This window comes from Stegodyphus dumicola, chromosome 6 (genome assembly GCF_044657685.1).
Source record: "Stegodyphus dumicola isolate Sdum_Otavi_A_Nest chromosome 6, ASM4465768v1".
Lineage (NCBI taxonomy): Eukaryota > Metazoa > Arthropoda > Arachnida > Araneae > Eresidae > Stegodyphus > Stegodyphus dumicola.
This window is the reverse complement of record NC_140773.1, coordinates 183,464,695-183,488,719: the sequence shown is the minus strand read 5'-3', so window position 1 is coordinate 183,488,719 and position 24,025 is coordinate 183,464,695. Positions and strand designations below refer to the sequence as shown.

General features: G+C 31.0%; 1 protein-coding gene across 3 annotated transcripts in view; it reads right to left on the bottom strand.

Annotated features, from left to right (window-relative positions):
• Positions 1-5,498: 5,498 nt before the first annotated feature.
• The window catches only part of Ipo9 (Importin 9), a 210,007-nt gene continuing 191,480 nt past the window's right edge, over positions 5,499-24,025 (bottom strand). For 2 of the 3 annotated variants that reach the window (XM_085819244.1, XM_085819246.1), the window contains exons 24-25: positions 9,540-9,618; positions 5,499-6,065 (exon numbers count right to left, since the gene is read on the bottom strand). In XM_085819244.1, coding sequence (XP_085675370.1) covers positions 5,866-6,065; positions 9,540-9,618 — 279 coding nt within the window. In that variant the 3' untranslated portion in view covers positions 5,499-5,865. The remainder of the gene's footprint in view (positions 6,066-9,539; positions 9,619-24,025) is intronic. The other variant, XM_085819245.1, reaches the window with a different exon arrangement.

The window sequence follows — 24,025 nt, the reverse complement described above, 5'->3', positions numbered from 1 at the left end:
TAACAAACAAGTCTCTAATATTTTTCTAATACACTTTCTCTACGGTGCATCTCAAAATTATACTACTATACACTCCAAAAAAAGAACTCTCTTGCTTTCGATAAACATTAGTCACACAGTTCTATTAACCAAAGAACATAAAGCATCATTCTGAAATTTTTTGAACGAACGGAAAAGGATTCAGCCTGTTGCCACTAAAATGCAAATGAAATATAATTAAAACTACAAGATCAAGATTATACCTTTTCTCTCATATTAGATGGAGAAATGTAAAAATGTAGCTTTCAACAGAAACAGACGTGACCTAAACAACATCTTAATTTATTCGCAGACATTCTTGATAAGCATAAACATTTTCACACATCAGTTTGAGTGCGATAAGTACCCTCCAGACTTTTATAAAGTGGATCACACCATTAGGCAATGGCTGAAGTAAAAGAATGAGCAATACACATTTGCACAGGAAGAGAGAGAGAGAGGAATACAGCACAAATTCAGTGTGGAACAACACAAAAGAAACTCAGATATTATGTAAACTGAATACAAGAGTGAAAATCATCAAGTTCCCTTTGCACATTTCAGGCAGTAAGTCTTAATAGTGGCAATGGTCTCTGTTGTGGCCACATCATTGGCAAGTCCAATAATGCATATGGTTAGGAGTAATCTTCTTGAAAGGCTATACAAAAATTGAGAGGCTCACCAAGTTGGTTAGCTTGTAAATCTGCTTCCCCTTTCGTTCCTATTTAACTAAGTATACTAGAAGTGATTTTATTGTCCCCTACTTCTTTGGTTCATTCATGATTGGTAACTGAATGGAGGGTAATGATTCCATGAAGCCTGCTGAGTACTTACATCAGAATTAACTGCTCTACGTAGTTAATTTATGCCAGAAAAGTTTTATAATTTTTACTGACTTTTGCAGCATGCTGAAGGCTTTAGAAACATATACCGATACCAGAATCCTGTAATTATGAAAATTTTGAAGCTAAAGCTTCCCGACTATGTAGGAATAAATGGAGCTTGCAGACATTACATTGAAGTCAATTTACGCACTGATAATGCTGTCTTAGTAGGTATGATGGTCAGTAATGCAAGCTGCCATATTGTTGGGCCATTACAAGCTTGCGTTTTTGTAGATAAACACTGTCTTTGTGACATTCAAATTACACGAGGAACCTAAAGTCATCTCAAGTGGTTTGGTAAAGGTAGGCAGAGAGGTGGGACACACTTTGTCCCCTAGGAGACACTAGTTTAAAATTGGGACAGAACTGAGCAAAGCTCTACTATCACCTACAAGGTATCCTAGGCTTATACCAATGACAGGCAGAATCCTATGCCTTGTCATGATAAAATTCAGACAGTAAGATAACAAATAAAGCACGGAAAACTATGTAATGAGAAAATAACCAACTTAGAACTTAGTGCTTTTTTCAACTATATACTTAAAAAAAGCAAGAGAATAAAAAATTTCACCAAATACCTGAAAATATTTGCATACCAAATACCTGAAAATCAAATACCTGAAACCTGAAACCAAATACCTGAAAATCTATGCAATAATAATAATAATTAAAAAAAAGCAAATAAATTTGATTGATAAAAAAGTTTTAACTAATTGGGTTTCCTCCTAGATCCTAGTTTAAAAATTTTCCTGCCAAATGCTAAAACGGCAACACTGTGGTTAGCTAGATGTCTGACTAGTTAGGGACTTTTCCTAATACCTACATATTGCACCAACAATTAAAGAGGTTATGTTGTTAAAGAGGTTATGTATGTTAAAGCTTATGTTTTAACTGCCTCTTTAGTTAAAAAGTTATTTGGTCAATTTAAGGAAGCATGTGATAATTACACAACTTAAAGTTTTACCTTTGTATCAATTAAAATAGTTGTTTCCTGTAATTTCTTTATTGGGTAAAGAAGAGCTGGAATATCAGAATTTTAAAATTCTATTCATTTAAAATAATGTGCAAATAATGTTTCCATAACGTTGCATACTTGCCAACCTATGACACTCAAAAATCAGGAGATTTTTTACAATGTTAAAAAGATTTTTTAAATGAGGAAAATATAGTTTTTAATAATGAATTAACTTTAAATAGTAACTAACTCTTAAATGCAAGCAACACAAAAATACCTTACACATAAAAACATTTTTATTACTTGCATCGTAAAAAAAAAAAAAAAAAAAACCCATCTTTGATCAGTTTTTGTACAAATGGTATAAACAGTGGCAGATTTTGCTTTCTTTAAGAAAGAAACTTCATAATTTTGTTCAAAGCAATTGCCACGTAGGCTTGCTTTCACTAATAAAAGTTTTCTAATGTGTCATCACTAATATTAGATCTAAATTTAGTCCTCGTTTTCGCAACAACACTGAAAATCCTCTCACACTCTGCATTACTATGGGGAACTGTCAAGATGGCCAACATAATTCTAGACAGTTCACTATATTTTAAAATTCCATCAGCATCTTTCAGTTTTCCAATTAAACTCCACTGGGTGTCAATCCTAGCTGATTTTATAACTTCATCCAAGTTTTCTAATTGTAAACTGCTGTTATGCAGCTGTGGACCTGTTTCAATTTTTCCTCCTTTTTAGAACTCCTTTCAAGATAATAATAAATATCAACAATGTGTTCATCTAACATTTATTGGTAAAGAAGCTACTCCTTTTTCAGCTGTTAAATTTAAGAGGTGACAGGTGCACCTCATAATCTGAAAATCTGAATTTTCTTTTCTGAAGATGCCTGCAACACCAGTCTTCAAGCCTACCAATACTGGTGCATTATCGGCACCAAGTGTTAAGTGTTTTTGTGTACGCACGTGTTTGAGAACATCCGCCCTTCCACCATGTGAAATCGAAAAATCGCAACGACAGGCGGTACACATCGCAAATTTATTACATTTCCTTGAGGAAATAATGGAAGGAAAGTCAACTGTGTACGATTTTTGAAACGTACACAAGTATTTCACCTTTCTCGCAGACATAATAAAAGATGATAATTTCTAAAACTATTTCCTGAAGGCACACGTACTCACACAACTCAGGACAAAATGACCGAAATAACTAAAGAACATCCAAATAACAGCTTGTTTTGTCCTCATTGGCTAATATATGCCAGATGACACGCAGTGGAGCACAATGCCCATTGGAGAACTGGAGAAGGACGTTTCTGGATACGTATATGTTCTCACTCACAATACAGAAGTTATCTAATTCGCAAGGTTTTGTTTTAGATATAATCTAAAGAAAATTCATTTGCTTCGGACGTCCAAAATCACTTTTTTTGTTCATATAACAAAGTATTAAGCCAAGTTCCATAAATATCGTGAGAAACTTTAAGAATAATCTGACGTTGGTATCTGTTTTAAAGATAGTCATAAATAGGATACACAAGATATGCAGGGATCTTTTAAGGTAACTTTAAGGTAACTTTTAAGGTCACAATACAGAAGTTATCTAATTCGCAAGGTTTTGTTTTAGATATAATCTAAAGAAAATTCATTTGCTTCGGACGTCCAAAATCACTTTTTTTGTTCATATAACAAAGTATTAAGCCAAGTTCCATAAAAATCGTGAGAAACTTTAAGAATAATCTGACGTTGGTATCTGTTTTAAAGATAGTCATAAATAGGATACACAAGATATGCAGGGATCTTTTAAGGTAACCATTTACAAAGACACTTTTGAAAATTTAAATATTAGTCGAGAGGTAGGCGGAAGAGAATGACAAAATTACACAGCATTTTTTGTGCTTGAGTCTAAAACTTTGAAGTCAAAATTAAATTTAACTTTAAAACAGCATTTTAAATACACTGGAAATATATAAAGAAATTTTAATAATTTGTGAGAAATATTGTCACATACAGGAAACCCTTAAAAAAATTGACAAATAAACCCACAATAACCTTTTGTTTTACCTTTTTTAAACTCACAGATGCATATTAAAATTAATTAAACAAATCAGAAGAAAATTTTAAGGTTTCTGGAATTTATGCTTACTGCACATTAGTTAAGAATATAAAATTAAAATTTCTTTAATCTGAGCTGCTATTTAAGTTAGATTATGAGTGCTCTATAATAAGCACTCATGCACTTAATTTAAACTAAGCAAATCAAAAGCAATGTGAGCCACCTTGATAAGTTACATCTTTATTTTATCGCTATGATATTTCTAACAAATATAATTTATGATATGTAAAATTCACGCATTTTAAAATATGCATAGTTATTTTAATTTTCATAGAGATTAGCATTATTATTATAATTAATAAAAATTGTTTCTAATACCTTATGCATAGGTACAGAATAATTGTCTGTCCAATGTCTCACAATAAAATAAATTTTAGTTATTCATTACTATTCATTTTAACTATTCATTACAAACAATAAATGTATTTCACTTTAAAGCCACTTATCAGTATTACAACATTGTAATCTAGGGAAGTTAGGCAGGGGAATGCACTGGCGTGCCTCTGCTTTAATTTAGCTCTGCAGAAAATTATAACAGATGCTAGTATTAATACAAGAGTACTATATTTAATAAATCAGTTCATATTCTGGGCTATGCTGATGGTGTAGATATAACTGCAAGATCTACAGCTGTGCTGAAAAGAGACATTTTTGGTACTACAGAATTCAGTCAGGAAAATGAAGCTCACAGTAAATGTGGAAAAAAACTCACTACATGTACTATGGTAAAAAGGAAAATCCTCCTAAAATATTTAAGGCCAGCCCACATAAATTTGAATCCATGAAAAATTTCATTTACTTGGGTTTTGAAATTAACTATCAAAATTACATTAATTCTGAAATCAGAAAAAGGTTATTACATGCGCATCGTTGCTTCTTTGGTTTAAGACCTCTTCTGAAATCCCATCTAATTAAGAGAAGGACAAAAATTCTATTTTACAAGGTATTAATAAAATCAGTCTTAACCTATGCTCCAGAGATGTCAACTCTGAGGGAAGAAACAGGCTTAGTGATCTTTAAAAGGAAGATTCTAAGAACTATTTTTGGTGCTATTGAGAATAATATATTCTGTAAAGAAACTTTACAAAATTTATAAAGGATGAGGATATTATTAAATCCATACAATTATGTAGAATGAGATGGGCAGGTCACCTCCTGAGAATGAATGCAGACAGAATGGTCCTTAAAGTCTTTAATACAACTCCTGTTTGTCAAAGATCAAGAGGAAGACCTAATAAAAGATGAAGGGTCTGCTTGGATGAGGATTTTGCCATTCTAGAAATTAAGAACTGGAGGTCAGTTGCTAGAAGAAGGGTAAAATGGGAGAAGCTTCTTAAGAAGACCAGGGCTCACAAGGGGCTGTCAAAGGCAATGCTGATGATGAATCTAGGAAAGATGTATTTTAAACGCATTAGAAAAATGCAAGCAGTTACTCCAGTCAGCTTAAATGTAGTTACTGTAATTATGTGTGCAAGACAAATGACAAAAATACCTGCAAACAGATAATACAAATCAAACTAGTTACACAAGCTCTTAAAATGTTAATTTATTTCATTTACATATTAAACAATGTGCACCAAAATATAATTTTGTACATCTATTCTATATTTCAAAGAGTATAAACAGCAGGATGTATTTCATTAATAAAAATTATATATTATTGCAATTTTCTGCATAGTTTCATATTGTACACTTAAATGCTAATATCAGGAAAGATATAGTCTTTGAGATATGGTCAATATACAAAATCTTTTCTTATGAATTTTCATAAATGGCAAGACAAGTTGCAATACACTGTAAAAATATAGCTATATATAATTGTTCATACAAATGAAAAAACATACAGATTTAAATGATTATGGACAAAATCACAGACCTTTCATGTATTTACATCTACATTACTAATCCGAGATTACTTAGAATACTTCTTTCTTGAGCATTTAAATGTTCTAAGAAACTGTTATAACAAGATAGCCGCATTAATTGCTGTAAATAATCAGTTAAATAAGCTTTGAAGTTTAAACTGTATACAGGATCAGCAGAAATATCAGGATCGTCTTCTTCTTCCTCTTCATCTTTCACAAAATCAAAATCTGAAAAAGAAGATTTTTTGGGGAAAAAGTTAATTTTGACAGGCATTTCTTAAATCTATTATTAATTATATACATTTTATTTAAAATGCATTTATTTAAAATTTGCCTCCAAAATGATAAATATTATATGCATTTATTTAAAATTTACCTCCAAAATGATAAAACTATTCTAAAATTAATTTTATACCATATTAAATATTCTAATAAAGCAAGTCAGAAATCAAAATAAATTCAACGTTTTACAGCATCTCAATTTACAAAATAAATTCAACGTTTTACATCATAAAAATTTGGACTAGCTATTGTACAGTTTTAAATAATTAAGAACAGGATGAGATGAGAACAATTAATGGACCTCAAAATCTTATTATATCATAATTAAATATTTTCCACACATATATAATATCAAATTTCAGTTTAATAAAGGAAACTGTGCAGTCAAATTTTAACACCTATCACATCATCCGCAATAAAAGCTGTATGATTAATCATTTAAAAAAGTAATTAACAGTAAAATTGCACAGCAAGGGTATTTGGCTCAAGTGCCTGGATCACTTTGTATAATATCTTAGGGAAAAAAAAACCTTGTTGAAAATGCATTCTTACTTTTTTTTTTTTATAAAACTGAACTTTAAAATGATTAACTGCTTTGGGGCAAACTGAATATATAGAACACATAAAATGTACCCTACTTTTCTGGTTGACATAAAATGTTCTTTGCACAGTAAAACGGGAAACAAATCCACAAAAAAGATAAAAGTGATCTAAAATATCTAAATTTAACATAAACTTACTTTGATATTAGTTGAGTTTCATTTTTTACATATTAAAATGCTATATAAAATGTACTTATAATCGTCAGTTCTGATATACTGACAAAAAGATCTTGAAACCACAAAATTTAGGAATTTGAAACTTCAAATGTTAGTAAAACTAAATGTATCTATATAAGCAAAGAAATGTATTGGTGATAAAAAAAATCCATAACACACTGTAATGGGGGACTGAAAAAAAAAAAAAAAAAAAAAAAAAAAATCTTGAGGCCCATAGGTTCCTGATGGCCATGATTCATTCCCTGCTAGGTTACTAGTACCCTTTTTCTGCTTTCAAAGACTGCTCCTTTTAACACCTAATCTGCCCACTTTCACTTGTTATATTTATTCTAAACTATGATACTAAATAAAAATAGCACTTTGTAGTAAAGCGGAGAAGAAAGTTAATTTGTGTTCCAAAATGTATTCGGATAGGTACAGAAATATCTCAAATCGAGTTAATTTGCTTTCTTGGATACAGAAATCCTTTCGTTTTCATTTAATTACTTCCAGAACTATTCTGCAAACGAACTTACTGTAAAATTATCAATGAAGAATAAAAAGAAAATTTTACAGTCATTTAAACTAACATATATATTCTTGTTGAATTTATCTGACATTTTCATTACATAACTAAACTTTTTTATCATTTAGCATTTTATCAACAGTCATGCTTTGTTGCAAAATTTAAGAAAATGTAGCTTATTGATCTTAATTTAAATGTAATTAGAAGTTTTGATTTTTGAATGAAATTGATTTCCCAAGTAAGAATTTTATATGAACTTAAACATTTAACAAAAAATAGTAGCATTAACGGTTTAATCTTTTCCCTTCTTTCCTAAAAAAAAAAAAAAAAAAAAAAAAAAAAAAAAAGTAAAGCAGCTTACCTGTTAATTTTGGACTAAATTTCTAAAAAGACGTAGTAATTTTATTTCTGCTAATCAGAATTTCACATAAATATTTCCCCATTCCATTATGTTCCACAGAACACAATTCAGAAATTCAGGTATTTTTGCATTAACAATAGCCTTAGGAAGGCTTCAATGCTGAATACCTAAATATGGTTGTCAATCAAAAGGAGAAGTCAATAAATGCAGTTTTGCAGACTTTCAGTGTTAAACAATGGTAAACAAAGGAATAACTTGGAAAATATTCTGGCATCCTTCTAAGATGCCGTTACTGATGCTAAAATAAGAAAGTTTTTCGTATGCAATAATTAACCCTATGGCATTCGAAAAACTTTTTAAGATTAAGAGAGAAAAGTTATCAAAAGCAACAGGACACTTGATCAACAATTTAAATGTAAAAGCTTTAAAAGTAGAACTCATAAATTTTTACAATGTTTTATAATAAATTTATAAGATATATTTTCAGTTTCATAGAATTTAAATTGCACTGCAGATCTCTTTGTGGAAAAAACCTCTGTCATGCATTATTGAATCGACTGTAACAGCAGTAACTTTTCTTGCTTCCATCGAGTTCAATATCGCTAGTTTTGGGAATTTTTACTGGAGATCAAAGCCAAATATCCTGTTAATTTGCCCTTCCATACAGCAGAATGATGACTCAACAATGGAAAAGTTGCAGAGAACTAATGGAAAATTTTCTAAATGAAAAAACTGCTTACAACCACCGTTAAATAAGCAATGTATGGTTGAGTATTCACTACACATATTGCAAATAAATTAATGAACTTAAAATTACAAGGAAAAACAATATTTATATGCAAAATGTATTGTATAATTAAGTCATAGTGCTTACATGGTTTGGAACAAAAATCAGGTTAAACAAGTTTAACTATTTTCCAGACTGTAAAAAAAAAAATGTATACTAGTGAAGTTCCCATTTTTTCCCTACAAAAATCTGTAGTGGATACATTTTCCGACCTTAAGCTACAGTTTCAACAGCATTTTTTAGATCTTGAAGCAAGTGTAAGAGACATTTCCAAATTTCAAAATACAATTGATTGTACAAATGAGGAGCTTCCACTATTTTCAGAAGTGATTTATCAGCAAAATGCTTAAAGAAATGGATGAAACCTAATTCAGTCAATTAAAATCATATGCATAGTGATTTATATCTGCATTTGGAAGTACTTATTATCAAAGTGAAAAAACACTTTCGAAAATAAAATATGTAAAATCCCAATAGGATCATTATTAACAAATGACTATTTACTAGCAATTTTAGTGATAGGAAGTAGTAACATCAAGCTCCAGTTTGATGAAATATTATCTCAGAAAAAACAATTACATTCATTTCAATAGTACTAAATTTAATATGTTTATTAATAAATCAAAAGATTTGATCTCTTTTTTAATAAGTCAGCAAAATATGTATAAATATTACATAAAAATATAAATTCATAATAAAAAAACATTTTTTGATTGCTAAGTGTAATATCTTCAAGTTTGCTACTGGCTCACTGAGTCTAAAATTTCATGGTCTAACCCTTTGCACAAACTGTTTGCTGATCCTGGTGTATTAAATCAACCACACTTTTTAACCCATAAACTTCAACCCCCCCATCTGAAATTGTATACACTATGCAATCTTTTTCTTCCCAATCTTTAAGCAATAAAATTATAAAAAAGGGGAGGATATAATACTTCTGCAGTAAATATACAATATAGCTAATAAAAGTAATTTAAAATAACCAAACCTGAATATCCATAATTACCAGAACAATTCTCTAGCCCACAGTTTTCAATATTATTGTCATAATTATCGACACAGTCCTCCTGTTAAAAATGTGAAAAAGATAAAATTTATTCAACTGATTTAAAACAACTTACAACAAAATAATAAATACTTATATTTCTCAAAAATATATCCAAGGTTAGAAGGAAGGAAAAACATTAGAACATACCATTTGAACAATTTTAGGATATTCCCAGCTAAAAATGCCCCATAGAAACCAGTAAAACTTTTTATGGGTACCCATAACATTTTATGGGTTTTTATTGACTTTTACCGGTTTCTGTTGGTCTGTGGGTTTTTCTTACTGGTTTCAAAATGACCCATAGAAACCAGTAAAACTTTCTACTGGTACCTATAGAATTTTTGATGGTCTCTACTGACTTTTACTGGTTTCTATTGATCTCTGTGGGTTTTTCTTACTGAAATCACTTGACACCCATACAACCAACATTTCAATGGCAGAACTTTGTACTGGTTTGTATAGGTTTATATTGACTTTTACTGGTATCAATATAATAATAAATCTTCTGTTGGTTTATATGGGTTTATGCTATTTTTTTATCTGACGTTAACAGACTTCTTGTAAACAATAAAATTAACAGAATGAAAATATGATCTCTTTAAGACCATCAGAGTAACCTGGAAACGCAGGTGGTCGTTTTAGAGAGGGTTTTTACTAAATATGCTCATTTATTTGATTTAAAAATTGTTTTACGGAAACAACAACAGTAATCATATACACCACACACAACGAGGTCTCTCTAAGGCGACCAGCCGCAAATAAATATTCATCTTTGAAAGTGGTCGCCTTAGAGAGGTGATGCTCAATACCAATATATACTCACATTCTCAGAGATACGGTTATCTTTTAGAGGTGGTCGTCTTAGGGAGATTGCATCTACGGAATGAATCTCTCTAAGGCAACCAGCCACACTAGCAGAATTTTCTTTGTGAATGGTTGCCTTACAGAGGGAATATTCAATGCCAAAGTATACTTATGTTTTCAGAAATACTGGTCTCTTTCAGAGGCGGTCATCTTAGGGAGGTGGTTTTTGCTACGAGTTGGTTCTCTGAATACACACACATAAGCACTTACATTTCTGATATTACAAATAAACACCGGTATCAACCAACATCTCTTTAACGCGAACAAGTTCATTTACAATCGCAAAAGTTTTCTCTATGTTAACGCTGACGTGACGAAAAAAATTCCCCCCCTCCCCCACTCTCAGAAGTTTCCCAAACAAGCAATATGACGCCGCCCTAGTTATTGTTGTGCGATGGTGGTGTTATTTTCTTCGTGGTTGTAGTAATGCAATATATTATTTACTATGCTTTACTGTATTACAAATTTTACTATGTTTTACTATTTAGAAATTAATAATAAATAATAAAATACCAGCACTGACTATGAATATACCACTAAAGCCATGCACGTGTAATCGTGTCTAATGTTTGAGAGAACGTTGCCGATAACTGACTAGTTGTGAAATGGAGTTTCTGAGCGTGAAATTGATTTTCCATCTTTACTTTTATCCTGAAAAACAATATGCTTAAAGACTGAAAAGTGATAATTTCAGACTTGATAATTTGGTTCAGTGATCAGATGCAGAAATATAGTTTTTGCATTCTACTGAAATTGTATTTTGGAAAATTTATTTTTTTGATTACAGTTTAGAAATACTTTTTTAAAGCTTGTTCATGTAGATGCTTTATCATTTGAATATTATGTACTAATAAATTTGAGCATACCTTACTTAAAAATGATCTTGCATGATTCAATTTTCAATTTTTCGACTAATGTGATGTGGCCAAGCAAAAAGAATACTTTTTTACATTTTAAAAAATGTACTAATTATATTTCGCGAGCAAAAAAGGTAAGTTTTATTAATGAAATAAACATTGAAATATTTAATGTGTTTATTACTTATTGAATGGGGTAGACAAGACATACAAGCTTAAGGAATCTTTTTTTCACTACTAAAATTATGTGAAAATTTAGATGATCATAGTAGCTTACATTGTTTTTTCTTTACAAGTATGAGACTAGAACCACATTTTTACATTAAATATTTTGTGCTATTTTGTTAAAACACATATAATCATTTTTATGCATACTTTAATTTTCATTATTATTTGTTTGATGAAGAAAATTTCAAATGTGTTTTTCATAAATTGCTTTTGAAATAGAAATAGATTTGTGAATAAGATTTATGTAATATTAAATGTGCTAGTTTTGGGAGTATAAAAAGTGAATTATTTATTTGAAAAAAATTACATTAAGTTGAAACCTCATATAGTGGTTATTTTCTTAAATGACCACCTCTGGTAATGGCACATTTGTCAGGACAATAATTAAATAACAGGACTTAAAAAATCACTCATAGTTTTGTCAGGCTACAGGAAACTGCTATTATCTTGAATTGTGGAATTGATTGTTTTAGGAACGTTTTGCTGTATAATCAAATGACTTCGGTGTAGTAATTTTTACGTGGGTATGAATTTTGCAGAGGTAATTGAAAGTTTTTATGAGACAATTAAAACCAAAGCTTTTCGAATCATGAGTCTTATAAGGGCACTGTTATAGCATTGCTTTCAAGTATAGTTAGAGTAATATTTAAACATTATTTTCGGAAGCCCTTCCACAGAGAATCCGGTTGCTCTCTGCGGATGAAAACCCATATAAATAAATCTTCTGTACAGCCTTATACAAATGCAGTTAAAATTGCTGTCATTACAATTAAGCGAATATAGCTACATTTGTTTACAAAAAGTTATTGCTAAATACTGCACTATATAAATTTCATTTGGCATTGTAATTTCAGAAAATGCTCAGCATGAGGTATTTTTACATTATATAATCTACTGTCAAAAACATTAGCTACCTTTTCAGTACTTTAAATTTTACTCTTTAGAATTTTTATGGTTCAAAATAATATTTCTATACATTTTCTAAAGTATTCTTTCTACAGCAGAAATCTAAATAACTTACACCTAAAACACTGACTAAATTTATTCCAATAATGCATCGCTTTAATTAAATTTATGTTCCTTTGAGATGATATATGAAAAACCTTGTGTAATAATAAATTATTAATATATATAGGTAAATGGTATTTTTATATATTTTTTCGGGTAAAGTGCATAATCGCCTGGATTTTTGTCAATTTTCTTTTGACTTTTTAAGTGAAAATAGGTCGATGTGTACCTGGATAAAGTCAAAGGAGTGCGCAATGACATTTTTGTGCAATTCTGGAATGTTTTTTTAAGTGAAAATACATCGATGTATACATGGATACCAAGTATGTGCAATTTTTAAAAACACGCCAAGCAGTGGGCGATTCTACACTTTCCCCATTTTTCTATAGGAATTTAGTTTCATTAAATTAGTTATTTAGTATAATTATGTGTATATGAGTATATTCATACTTATTCACATAGATGGAATTTTTACAGTACGAAAGTTGATCTTTTTTACATCAAGAACTACATATAGTATAAATACCCATTATATTATAGATTTTATTTATATAAAATCTGTGGAAGATTATATAGCACTAAAAGTGAGATACGGAATAAAACATTATACGCTATGAGATATTTCCTTAATTCCCGAACTGTGCGTTGAGAATTGGTATTTGTTGAGACTTGTAAATTTTTTAAATTCGTTTTGTTACAATATAATTTATTGTATTTTGGGTATTATTAAGTTTATTATATGTTATCTTCATGTTTCATTTATCTTTTGAGAGATACAGGTAACATTCAAAGTATTGTAATAAGGGGTCGACACAGTGTTTGTATATTATTATGGTTAATCTTTGGATTATGGTAACTTGGCGATTTTTTGGTGACCAACCCTGCTTCAGCAACCTGCTAGTTTTGTTTTGGACGCCATTTTGTTTTTACAAAGTAAAGGCATTTTTTTTTTTTTTTTTTTTTTAACTCAACATTTTTTCCAACAATCTGCTAGCCAAATTACTCTTATACTAGAACTTTTATGGAACAAAAATGCTTAATCATGACGAAGATTAGGTGCGAAATTCGGAGACAGCGCAGAATCGCAAACTCCTTGCAGCGTTTTTAAGAATTGCACATACACGGTATCATCCATGTACACGTCAACCTATTTTCACTTAAAAAAACATCCCAGAATTGCACAAAAATGGCATTGCGCACACTCTTGACTTTATCCATGTACACTGCTAAAGTCCTAGCTAGTAACCTTTATCGCCTTACCAAAATGTCGCCAAACTACCTGTTACCATATTCCAAAGATTAGCCATTATTATTTCTTCACTACATTATATTCTAGGATTCATCCTTTCTTCCAAGCAAAACATCTATGTGTATGCGTGTCATAATAAACTGCAGGGTGTTACTATCAGTGGTAAGCGAGCCTTAAGGGGATAGCAAGTATGCTAAATTTGAACTCTATGTTAAGTTTCTAATTTGCAAGTCCCGTATTCTTTTTGCTTGCTTGTTAATAATGTTTCTTTTCCTGAAAATTTGGGTTTCTTTTAATTTTGTTTTTTAATTTGGTTTAGTGCATTGTAGGTAACTTAAAATTTAAGCAGATGCTAGAAAGTACCATCCTTTGGCAATACATTTCTCATTAGGTATCAAATTGTTAAACAAGCTGATGTGATTAAATACAATTGTTTAATTTCCCAATTAAAGAACTGAAATACAAATATATGCAGTGAGATACAATATGTATATATTTATAATGAAATCAATAATATATACACAGTCAAAGTAATGATTCGCAACCATCAAATGAAATGATATGTATATATATATATGTAATAGATTCTGTAGTCGAATACAAGCAGCTGAATCCGTAATGAACAGCAAGAATTTTGACGGCTTAGAAATGTTGAAACTCCAATCCACAATGAATAAGAAATTTGGCAGTCGAGGTAGATTTAATTCAACTTTTCTTTCAGCAAATATGTTGCAACCACAAACAAGTTGGCATATTATTTATGCCTATTCCAAGAATTAAAATTTTTGATAAATGTGTAGTAAGAAACAAGGAGCAGACAGACTGCAATCCAGCCATGCCAAAGCGTAAAAAGCAAATACGTTATGTTAAGGGTGAAATCTTAATTCAGACAAAGTTAATTTTGGTTCTCGATGCATTTTTACTCGTATTTGATAGTTAATACTGCTATAAAATTACTATTGGCTGTTTGAGTTTTAGTTCCTTTTACAACATCAAATTATGTAAGAGTCATATGACATGAATTAATCTCGAAGTGATGCAGTGCAGAAAGATTACTGTTTTTAGAATAGAGAAGGAAAATTAATTTTATGCTGCTAATTTAATCTTTTGCTTATTCCTTATTTTTCTTACATATATATATATATGTACATATATCATTCGATGGTTGTGAATCGTGACTTCGGTTATTATCTTTCTCTTCATTTTATTTTCAAAATTATATAAAGGTAGTTTAAAATTTTGTAAAGAGAATTTATACAAATATTTTATAATATGTTTATAGATATTGACGTGCATTAAGGACAGGGGCTCGTAGGCTTCTAGATATTTAAAAATTTTTATTTGCATTGAATTTTATTTAAAATTACTTTACATGCTTTCTCAGCCATTTAGTTCTGTACATTTCAGTGCTAATTATGTACTTCTGCTGGTTTATGTTTTTATGGAAATTTGATTTACAGTTCTATTTTTGTGTATTGTTTTTTATAGGGATTCTGTATATGAATACCCGTGGAAATTTGGCCAATGGATATGCATATAAAGTTCTGATTTTTGGCTATGGGTTTTTACTGGGATTTTGTTTATAGTGCCTACAGTTCTACAGGTTTCTACAGAGATTTGGCCTACTCGTATCCGTACAATTGTAGAGGTTTCTGTCTACAGGTATTTGGCCTACAGGTACCCGTACAGCCACGCAGATTTCTTTTTATGGGTTTTTACTGGTATTTGGCCTCGTACAAGTTTCTTTTTATGGGTTTTTACGGGTATTTGGCCTACGGGTACTCGTACGGGTTTCTTTTTATGGGGATTTGGCCTATGGGTACTCATACAACCGTACGGGTTTCTGTTAGCATAAATTTAGGTATTTTGCATAGTGAAACTCGAAAGGCATACGAAACGAACGTGCGCCAAGGTATATATTGGCGAGAGAAAGTAAAGCTCATGTGCAATGCAGTATATTTGATTTTCACCCTAGCTACTTGTACCTGACCAAAGGTCTAATCCAGTAGTACTTTCTTCTCTTTCAGGTACGATGGCAAAGTATATTCTTGTTTATTTTTCTTATTGCCTTATATAGGTAAGCCTGATGATATTTAGTACTGATGATGATTCTATGTAAGTTATTCTTTTGAATACTTCAATTTTAATGTCTGTGAAGATTATTACTTTTTGTTATGCTTAAGTTAAGCAGAATTATCCTATTTTATTAAAATAAAGATTTCGTAGTTAATCTTTTGACTTATGATTCTTTAATTCTGTGCTTGAGGAAACGTACTCATTACGCCTTCAGTGCTAATGCACAGACAACAAAAGATTATGAGACTGAGAAATTGAAATTTTGTAATGTTGTAAGATTCCAGGGGCATAAAGTGTTAAAATTCTTTGTTGGAAAAAAAAAAAAAAAAAAAAAAAAAAAAAAAAAAAAAAAAAAAAAAAAAAACTAGTTACGAAGTTTCTAAGAATAATTGTAACAAATAATAATGTCTATTCTAAAAGAATCAATCTGTATAGAAAAATTAACAGATGAAAATTATTCGGTGTGGAAATTTAAAATAAAACAACTTCTAATAAAAGAACGTTTAGATGATGTTGTATTCGAAGAAAAACCGGAAACTGATACTGATATTTGGTTAAAGAATGATCGTAAAGCTAAAGCTTTAATATGTTTAAACATTTCGGATTCGCAAATTATCCATGTTTTACATAGTAAATCTGCAAAAGAAGTTTGGCAGAAGTTAAAATGTGTCCATGAACGTGTAAATTTAACAAATAAGTTATTTCTTCTTAGAAAACTATATTCCATTAGATATAATGAAAGTTCTAAAATGCAGGAACATATCAAAGGAGTACTAGAATTGGCTGAAAAGCTGCGTAGTATAGGTGAAGAAATTAAAGAAAATAACTTAATCGCAATATTATTATGTTCTTTACCAAATTCATACAACTCCTTAATAACTGCAATAGAAAGTAAATCGGAAGCTGAATTGTCGCTAGAATATGTTAAAAACAAACTAATAGATGAGTATTGTAGACGTGTGGAAACTAAGAAAGTTCAAAAGTACGATTCAGTTGCTTTAAAAAGTAAAAGCGAAAATAAACCAAAGTATGTTACACAATTTTGTACTTATTGTAAGAGAAATAACCATATGATAAATGACTGTTTTCATTTAAAACACAACGCTAGAACTTCCCCGAAAACAGATGTAAATAATAGTAAAGTAAGAAATTATTCTCAAAATTATAAAAGTAATGCATGCCAAATAGCAAATATGCAAAGTGTAGAAAACATAACAAAACTTAAAGAAAATAAGTATCTTAAAAGTATTGAAACTGAAAATACACAGATTCAGTTTAATCAAGTTCTAAAAGTGGAAAATAAACATGAAAACACGCAAACGCAAGAATGGGTTATCGACTCGGGAGCCTCAACTCATATGATGAGTAATAAGAAATTTTTCTCTCAGTTAAATGACTCTAATAAACAAATAGTAACTGTAGCCAATGGTGCTAAATTAAATTCTTATGGTATTGGTGAAGGTTATTTTAAAGTCCAAAACTTAAAGGGTCACATTACACAAATAAAATTGGAAAATGTATTGTATGTACCAGGTTTAGATAGTAATTTACTTTCTGTTCAATCTGTTACCAATAAAGGTTGCATTGTTACATTTGATAGTAATAAGTGTTACATAAAGCGTAACAATATACTCGTAGCCGACGGCAACGCTCAGCAAGGTTTATATAAATTGATCGTAAACCCAATTGATGAGAAAGCATACTTAGCTAATAATGTTTCATGTTCAAATACGAACTGTATACTAAAATGGCATCAAAGATTAGGCCACAGAAATATAGATGCCATAAAAACACTTGAGAAAAATGATTTGGCATACGGCATTAAACTTGGCAAATGCACTCATAGTGTGGAATGTTCTACTTCTGTAAAAGCGAAACTAACTGAAACACCTTATCCCAAAACTAGTTTTAGATCTAAAAATCCACTGGATTTAGTGCACACAGATGTGTGTGGGCCGATTGAAGTCAACAGCTTAGGAGGGAAAAGATATTTCGTAACTTTCATTGATGACTATTCGCGTTATACTCAAATTTATTTTATTACTTCAAAAGATGAAGTATTCGACAAACTTAAACAGTATGTTGCATCGACAACAAATAAATTTAGAAAGAAAATAAAGGTTCTCAGATCCGACAACGGTACAGAATACTGTAACGAAAGTACTGAAAATTATTTAAAGAAACTCGGCATTTTTCACCAAACTTCGGTTCCTTATTGTCCGGCACAGAACGGCGTCGCAGAAAGGAAAAATCGCTCTTTAATAGAAATGACAAAAGCTATGCTAATAAACTCTAAATTACCGAAAGGATTCTGGGCTGAAGCAGCAGCTACTGCTGCATATCTTCAAAATAGGTTACCAACTAAAGCCACAGATAGAACACCATATGAATTGTGGAATGGTAGAACACCAAACTTAAGTCACTTACGAGTATTTGGCTGTAAAGCTTTTTATTACGTGAACAAACAAAAACAGCGTAAATTCGACAACAGAGCTGAAGAAGGAATATTCGTAGGATACGATTTACGAAGTAAGGGATACAGGATTTATGTAGGTGGAAGTAATATAATAGTAAGTAGAACTGTTAAATTTTCAGAAAATGCGTCTTTACCTGACAAACTTGCAGAAAATAATGCTGAAGATTTAGAATTAATTCACTTCAATAACTCACAGGAAGATGAAGAAAATAACGAAGAAACATCTCTTGGCGATGATTTTACAGAAGATTCAAAAAGTTCCGAAGAGTTAATTAAATGTGAAGAAAATGTAGAAAGAAGGGTTTCTAGCAGATCAACCAAAGGGGTCCCACCGGAAAGATTCTCTTATAAAGCAGAAGACGAAGAATCAATCTTACCTAAAAAAAAAGATCCAGAAAGCTTTGAAGAAATTCTAAACTTACCAAAACGTGAACAAGAAGCTTGGATCAAGGCTATGCAAGAAGAAATACATTCTCTAAAAGAAAATGAAACCTATAAACTTACAGAATTACCACCAGGAAAACATGCAGTAGGCAGCAAATGGGTGTTTAAGACAAAATATGATGAAACTGGTAAAAATATAAAATACAAAGCATGCTTAGTAGCCAAAGGATTTACTCAAAAATACGGCAGTGATTATGATGAAACTTTTTCACCAGTAGTGAAACACACTACGATAAGAGTTTTCTTAGCATGGGCAGCGTATAATAATGCCAAGGTACATCAACTAGATGTTAAAACAGCTTTTTTGTACGGAAACTTAAATGAAGAAATATATATGGAACAACCAGAAGGATTCGTGGTTCCGGAAGAAAGACATAAAGTTTGTAAATTACAGAAGTCGATTTATGGTCTCAAACAAGCAGCTAGGTGCTGGAATGCAGAAATTGAAAATACACTGAAGAATCTGGGGTTCAGTCAAAGCAAAGCAGATCCGTGTCTTTTCACAAAAGTGGTTCGTGATAAAAGAATTAATTTAATAGTGTACGTTGATGACATCCTAATAAGTTCTACAGAAGAAGGACTAATTCTTCAAACAATTAATGATTTAAAGAAACGTTACCAAATAACGCATCTTGGTGAAGCTAAATATTTCTTAGGCATGGAAATAAATCGCAAGGAAGATGGAAGTTATCTCTTATCGCAGAAAAATAAAATAAATCAACTTGTCAAGCAATTTCAACTTGAAGAAGCGAAACACGCTAGCACATCAATGGAAACGAATTATTATAACCTAAACAAGGAAGAAAATCTCCTAACTTCAAATCATAAATTTCGCCAAGCTATTGGAAGTCTTTTGTATATATCGTCTATCACAAGACCAGATATCACAGCTTCAACTCACATACTCAGCAGAAGGTGTAATAATCCACGTCAAAAGGACTGGAATGCTGTTAAAAGAATCATTAGATACTTAAATACGACAAAGAATCTATCCTTACAAATTTCGTCGAGTGAAGAACCTAATATTACAGTTTATTCAGATGCTGATTGGGGACAAGATATTGAAGATAGAAAATCTACATCAGGAAGTGTTATTTTATTAGGAAGGAACTGTATTTCATGGTTTTCAAGAAAACAAACTTGTGTTTCTTTATCCTCAGCAGAAGCTGAATATGTTGCACTATCGCAAGCTACGCAAGAACTATTATGGCTATTAAAATTAACAGAAGATTTCAATCTACCCCAAACTCTACCGATAAAGGTATTTGAAGATAATCAGTCTACTATAAGACTTGTAGAATCTGAAAAATTCAGTTCACGCACAAAACATATTGATACAAAAGTTCATCATACACGCGACTTGAATAACAAAGAAATAGTAAAACTTGCTTATCTTTCAACAGAGGAAATGGTTGCTGATATTATGACTAAACCAATTCCTAAAGCTAAATTTCAGTTTTGCAGGAATGAATTACAATTGGTATGAGTTTCATTAGCAAAACAGGGACAATGTTAGCATAAATTTAGGTATTTTGCATAATGAAACTCGAAAGGCATACGAAACGAACGTGCGCCAAGGTATATATTGGCGAGAGAAAGTAAAGCTCGTGTGCAATACAGTATATTTGATTTTCACCCTAGCTACTTGTACCTGACCAAAGGTCTAATCCAGTAGTACTTTCTTCTCTTTCAGGTACGATGGCAAAGTATATTCCTGTTTATTTTTCTTATTGCCTTATATAGGTAAGCCTGATGATATTTAGTACTGATGATGATTCTATGTAAGTTATTCTTTTGAATACTTCAATTTTAATGTCTGTGAAGATTATTACTTTTTGTTATGCTTAAGTTAAGCAGAATTATCCTATTTTATTAAAATAAAGATTTCGTAGTTCATCTTTTGACTTATGATTCTTTAATTCTGTGCTTGAGGAAACGTACTCATTACGCCTTCAGTGCTAATGCACAGACAACAGTTTCTTTCTATGGGTTTTTACGGGGATTTGGCGTACGGGTTTCTGTCTAAGGGTTTTTACGGGGATTTGGCCTACGGGTACCCGCACAGCTGTACAGGTACCCGTAGGCCAATTCCCCATAAAAAAATTTTATGGGTTTCTACAGGGCATTTTTAGCAGGGTTTATAATAATATTTTAACGATTATTTATGTAGGATAGGGATTCTTGGAAAATTTCCCAAAATTAGCTACCTTACATTTAAACTGCTACAACAACAACATAAATGAATTTAGTTTAAAGATAAGTAAACAATATTACATATACAATACAAAGTCCATAACCCGGACTCGCCAGGACTTCGGCCATTCCAGATTAGGGGTTTTTCCGGATTACAGATCATCAATTTAAATCTGGTAAGATGGCATGCAGAAATTATACAATTAAAAATATGAAACCGTAATTTATGAAATAAAGAGCAATTATGATCTAAAACAGGGATGTCAAACACATAGGTACACTTGGGCCAAACAAACAAGGTTTAACTTTAGGCGGGCAGAAAAAAAAAAAAAAAAAAAAAAAAAAAAAAAAAAAAATCATAGAAACGTAGATTTATTTTGAATAATACAATAATAAACATATATATATATTTATATAGAAAAGAACAAGAAAAATTTAATGTTTACGTCCTGATACTTGACATCTCTTCTCTGCTATTATCTTTCCTATTTCGAGAGAAATTTTGTTTGCAGTGATAACTTTCAATGCTGACCCAAGGTGAGCATCATTAATACGGTTTCTAATAGGAGACTTATTACCTTTCATAACTGAAAATAACTGCTCGCACCGATAAGTGCTACCAAACATGGAAATAATTTCATATGCGAATTTTCGAGTATTTTCAAACCTGGCTGGTAAATATTTGCATGCCCACTTCAATGAATTTTGCTTTCAAATTAGAGTTACATTGAATCTCGATCACCTCCATTTGCATATGGCTGGGTACTGAGTCGATACTTATTGAGAAAAATTGAAAAAACAAACAAACAAACAAACAACAACAACAACAAAAAAAAAAAAAAAAAAAAAAAAAAAAAAAAGTCTTCAAGGGAACTAAAATCATTAAACCTCATTTCAAATTCAGTTGTTAAATTTGCAATTTTTTCTGCGTATTTTTGATACGAACAAGTATCATCTAAACTTGATTTGTTCATGCTGCACGTCGGGAAAGTGTCAAATCTTCATTTTTAAAATGTTTTTCCCAAAGAACTAGTTGACGTTCATAATGATATGATCTTTTCCTTGTAACGATAAATTTAAATCGGTTAACTGTTTGGTTATATCAACCAAGAAAGATAAATCTTGTATCCCTATTGGATCGTAAAACAAACTTACATTCTTGATTTTTCATTTTTAAAAACTGACTTATTTCTTCTTTCAAATCCCAGAATTGTTTGAGAATCTTGGAGCAAGATAACCAACGTACCTCGGTATAGTAGGACAAACCCGAATATTCACTATCTAACTCACTTAAGAAAGCAGTAAATTGACGCTGATTTAAACCTCGAGATCTTATAAAATTTATAACTTTTTTTTATATATGACAAAACATTCTCCATATTTATTACTTTCGTGCATAGAACTTTATGATGTATAATACAATGCATATGATGAATGTTTGAACCGTGAATTTCACTAAGTTTTTTTCTTAGTAATGCTACGAATCCCTTGTTTTTCCCGGTCATTGATGGAGCACCATCTGCAGTTACAGAATTTAATTTTGCCAAAGGTAGATTGTATTTCTGCAGAAGTCTAAAAACACAAGTAAATATATCTTCTCCTGTGGTAGTACCAGGCATCAGTATTAGTTCCAGTAATTCCTCAAAAATGTTAAAATTCTTATCACAAGAACGAAGAAACACTGCTAATTGAGCTTTGCCACTAATGTCCGTGCTCTCGTCACAGGCAATGGAGAAACTTTCGAAACTAGATGATTTTGCTTTGATCTGATCACTTAAATTCACGGCTAAATCAGTAACTCTTTCCGCAAGTGTATTTCAAGACAATGAAATTGATTGAAAAGCCTTCACATTTCCAGGACAAACAATTTCTCCCACTTTCATTAGGCATTCCTTGATGAAATCACCGTCAGTAAAAGGCTTCGAATGTTTAGCTATTAACTCGGACAAGACGTAGCTTGCATGTACCACCGCTTCACTTTCTTGCAATACTTTACTAAACATGGACTGTTGCTTTTTCACTCCTAACTTGAGCTCTTTCAACTTTTCTTCTCTCATTAATCCTTCGTAATTGTTATATTTCGATTTGTGTTGTTCGTAATGACGTTTAATATTATATAACTTTGGTACATTAATAGTATTATTCCATATCAAGCAGATTATTTTATCTTTTATTTCACAGCAAAAATATTCTAATTCCCATTTTACTTGGAATATTCTATGTTCGTCAGTGATTTTTCGTTTAATTTTACTACCACTTGGTTTTGATATAGACATACTGAATACAAAGGGCTGGAATAAACACGGTTAACGTTAAAAAGTTAACAAAAATTTATTCTTTCCACAAGAGATAAATCAAAATGCTGAAATATTTCTTCAAAAATATTCTAACAATATTACAAAATGTCAAACATTTAGCAAAAATCAATTCAAAACAGAGAAACTAATTCTATCTCACAGCGAAATCGCTACAAATCAATCACAGCATTAAGTAAACAAACAGTTCGCTAGAACTACAGCTACTACTGAGATGAGTTGTTTGTTCTCGGCTTTTATAAGCTTTATAATTAATTTCTCGAATATACTGGAAACATCTATAAATATCTGGATTTTTGTGGATGGCAACAGCAATTACGAAATATTTATTTATTAGGTATTAAATGCACGCGCTGTTCTATTTTTAACCTTCCAACGCAGCTGTCTTTTCAAAAATCGTCTGCGTTGCTAAGGCAACATGAAGCAAATCTAATTACAATTCTAAATTTAAAAAAAAACTAACTAAATAAATAACTATGAAATCCGTAACAATATGAATTAAGTAATAATTAATAATAAAGCAAAGTGCATGCACATGCATGCACCAATATATCGTACAAAACTATGATTGGAAAACTGAGACCATGAGTTCGGCCACATTCGGCTATCGTGAGATGCGTACAAGTTCTGAGTGCACGTGTTCCCCAAAAGCGGAAGGTAGCTGAACGCAAGCTACTCACACGCATTTGTAATTTAAGTAGTGTGTGTGTCAGCTT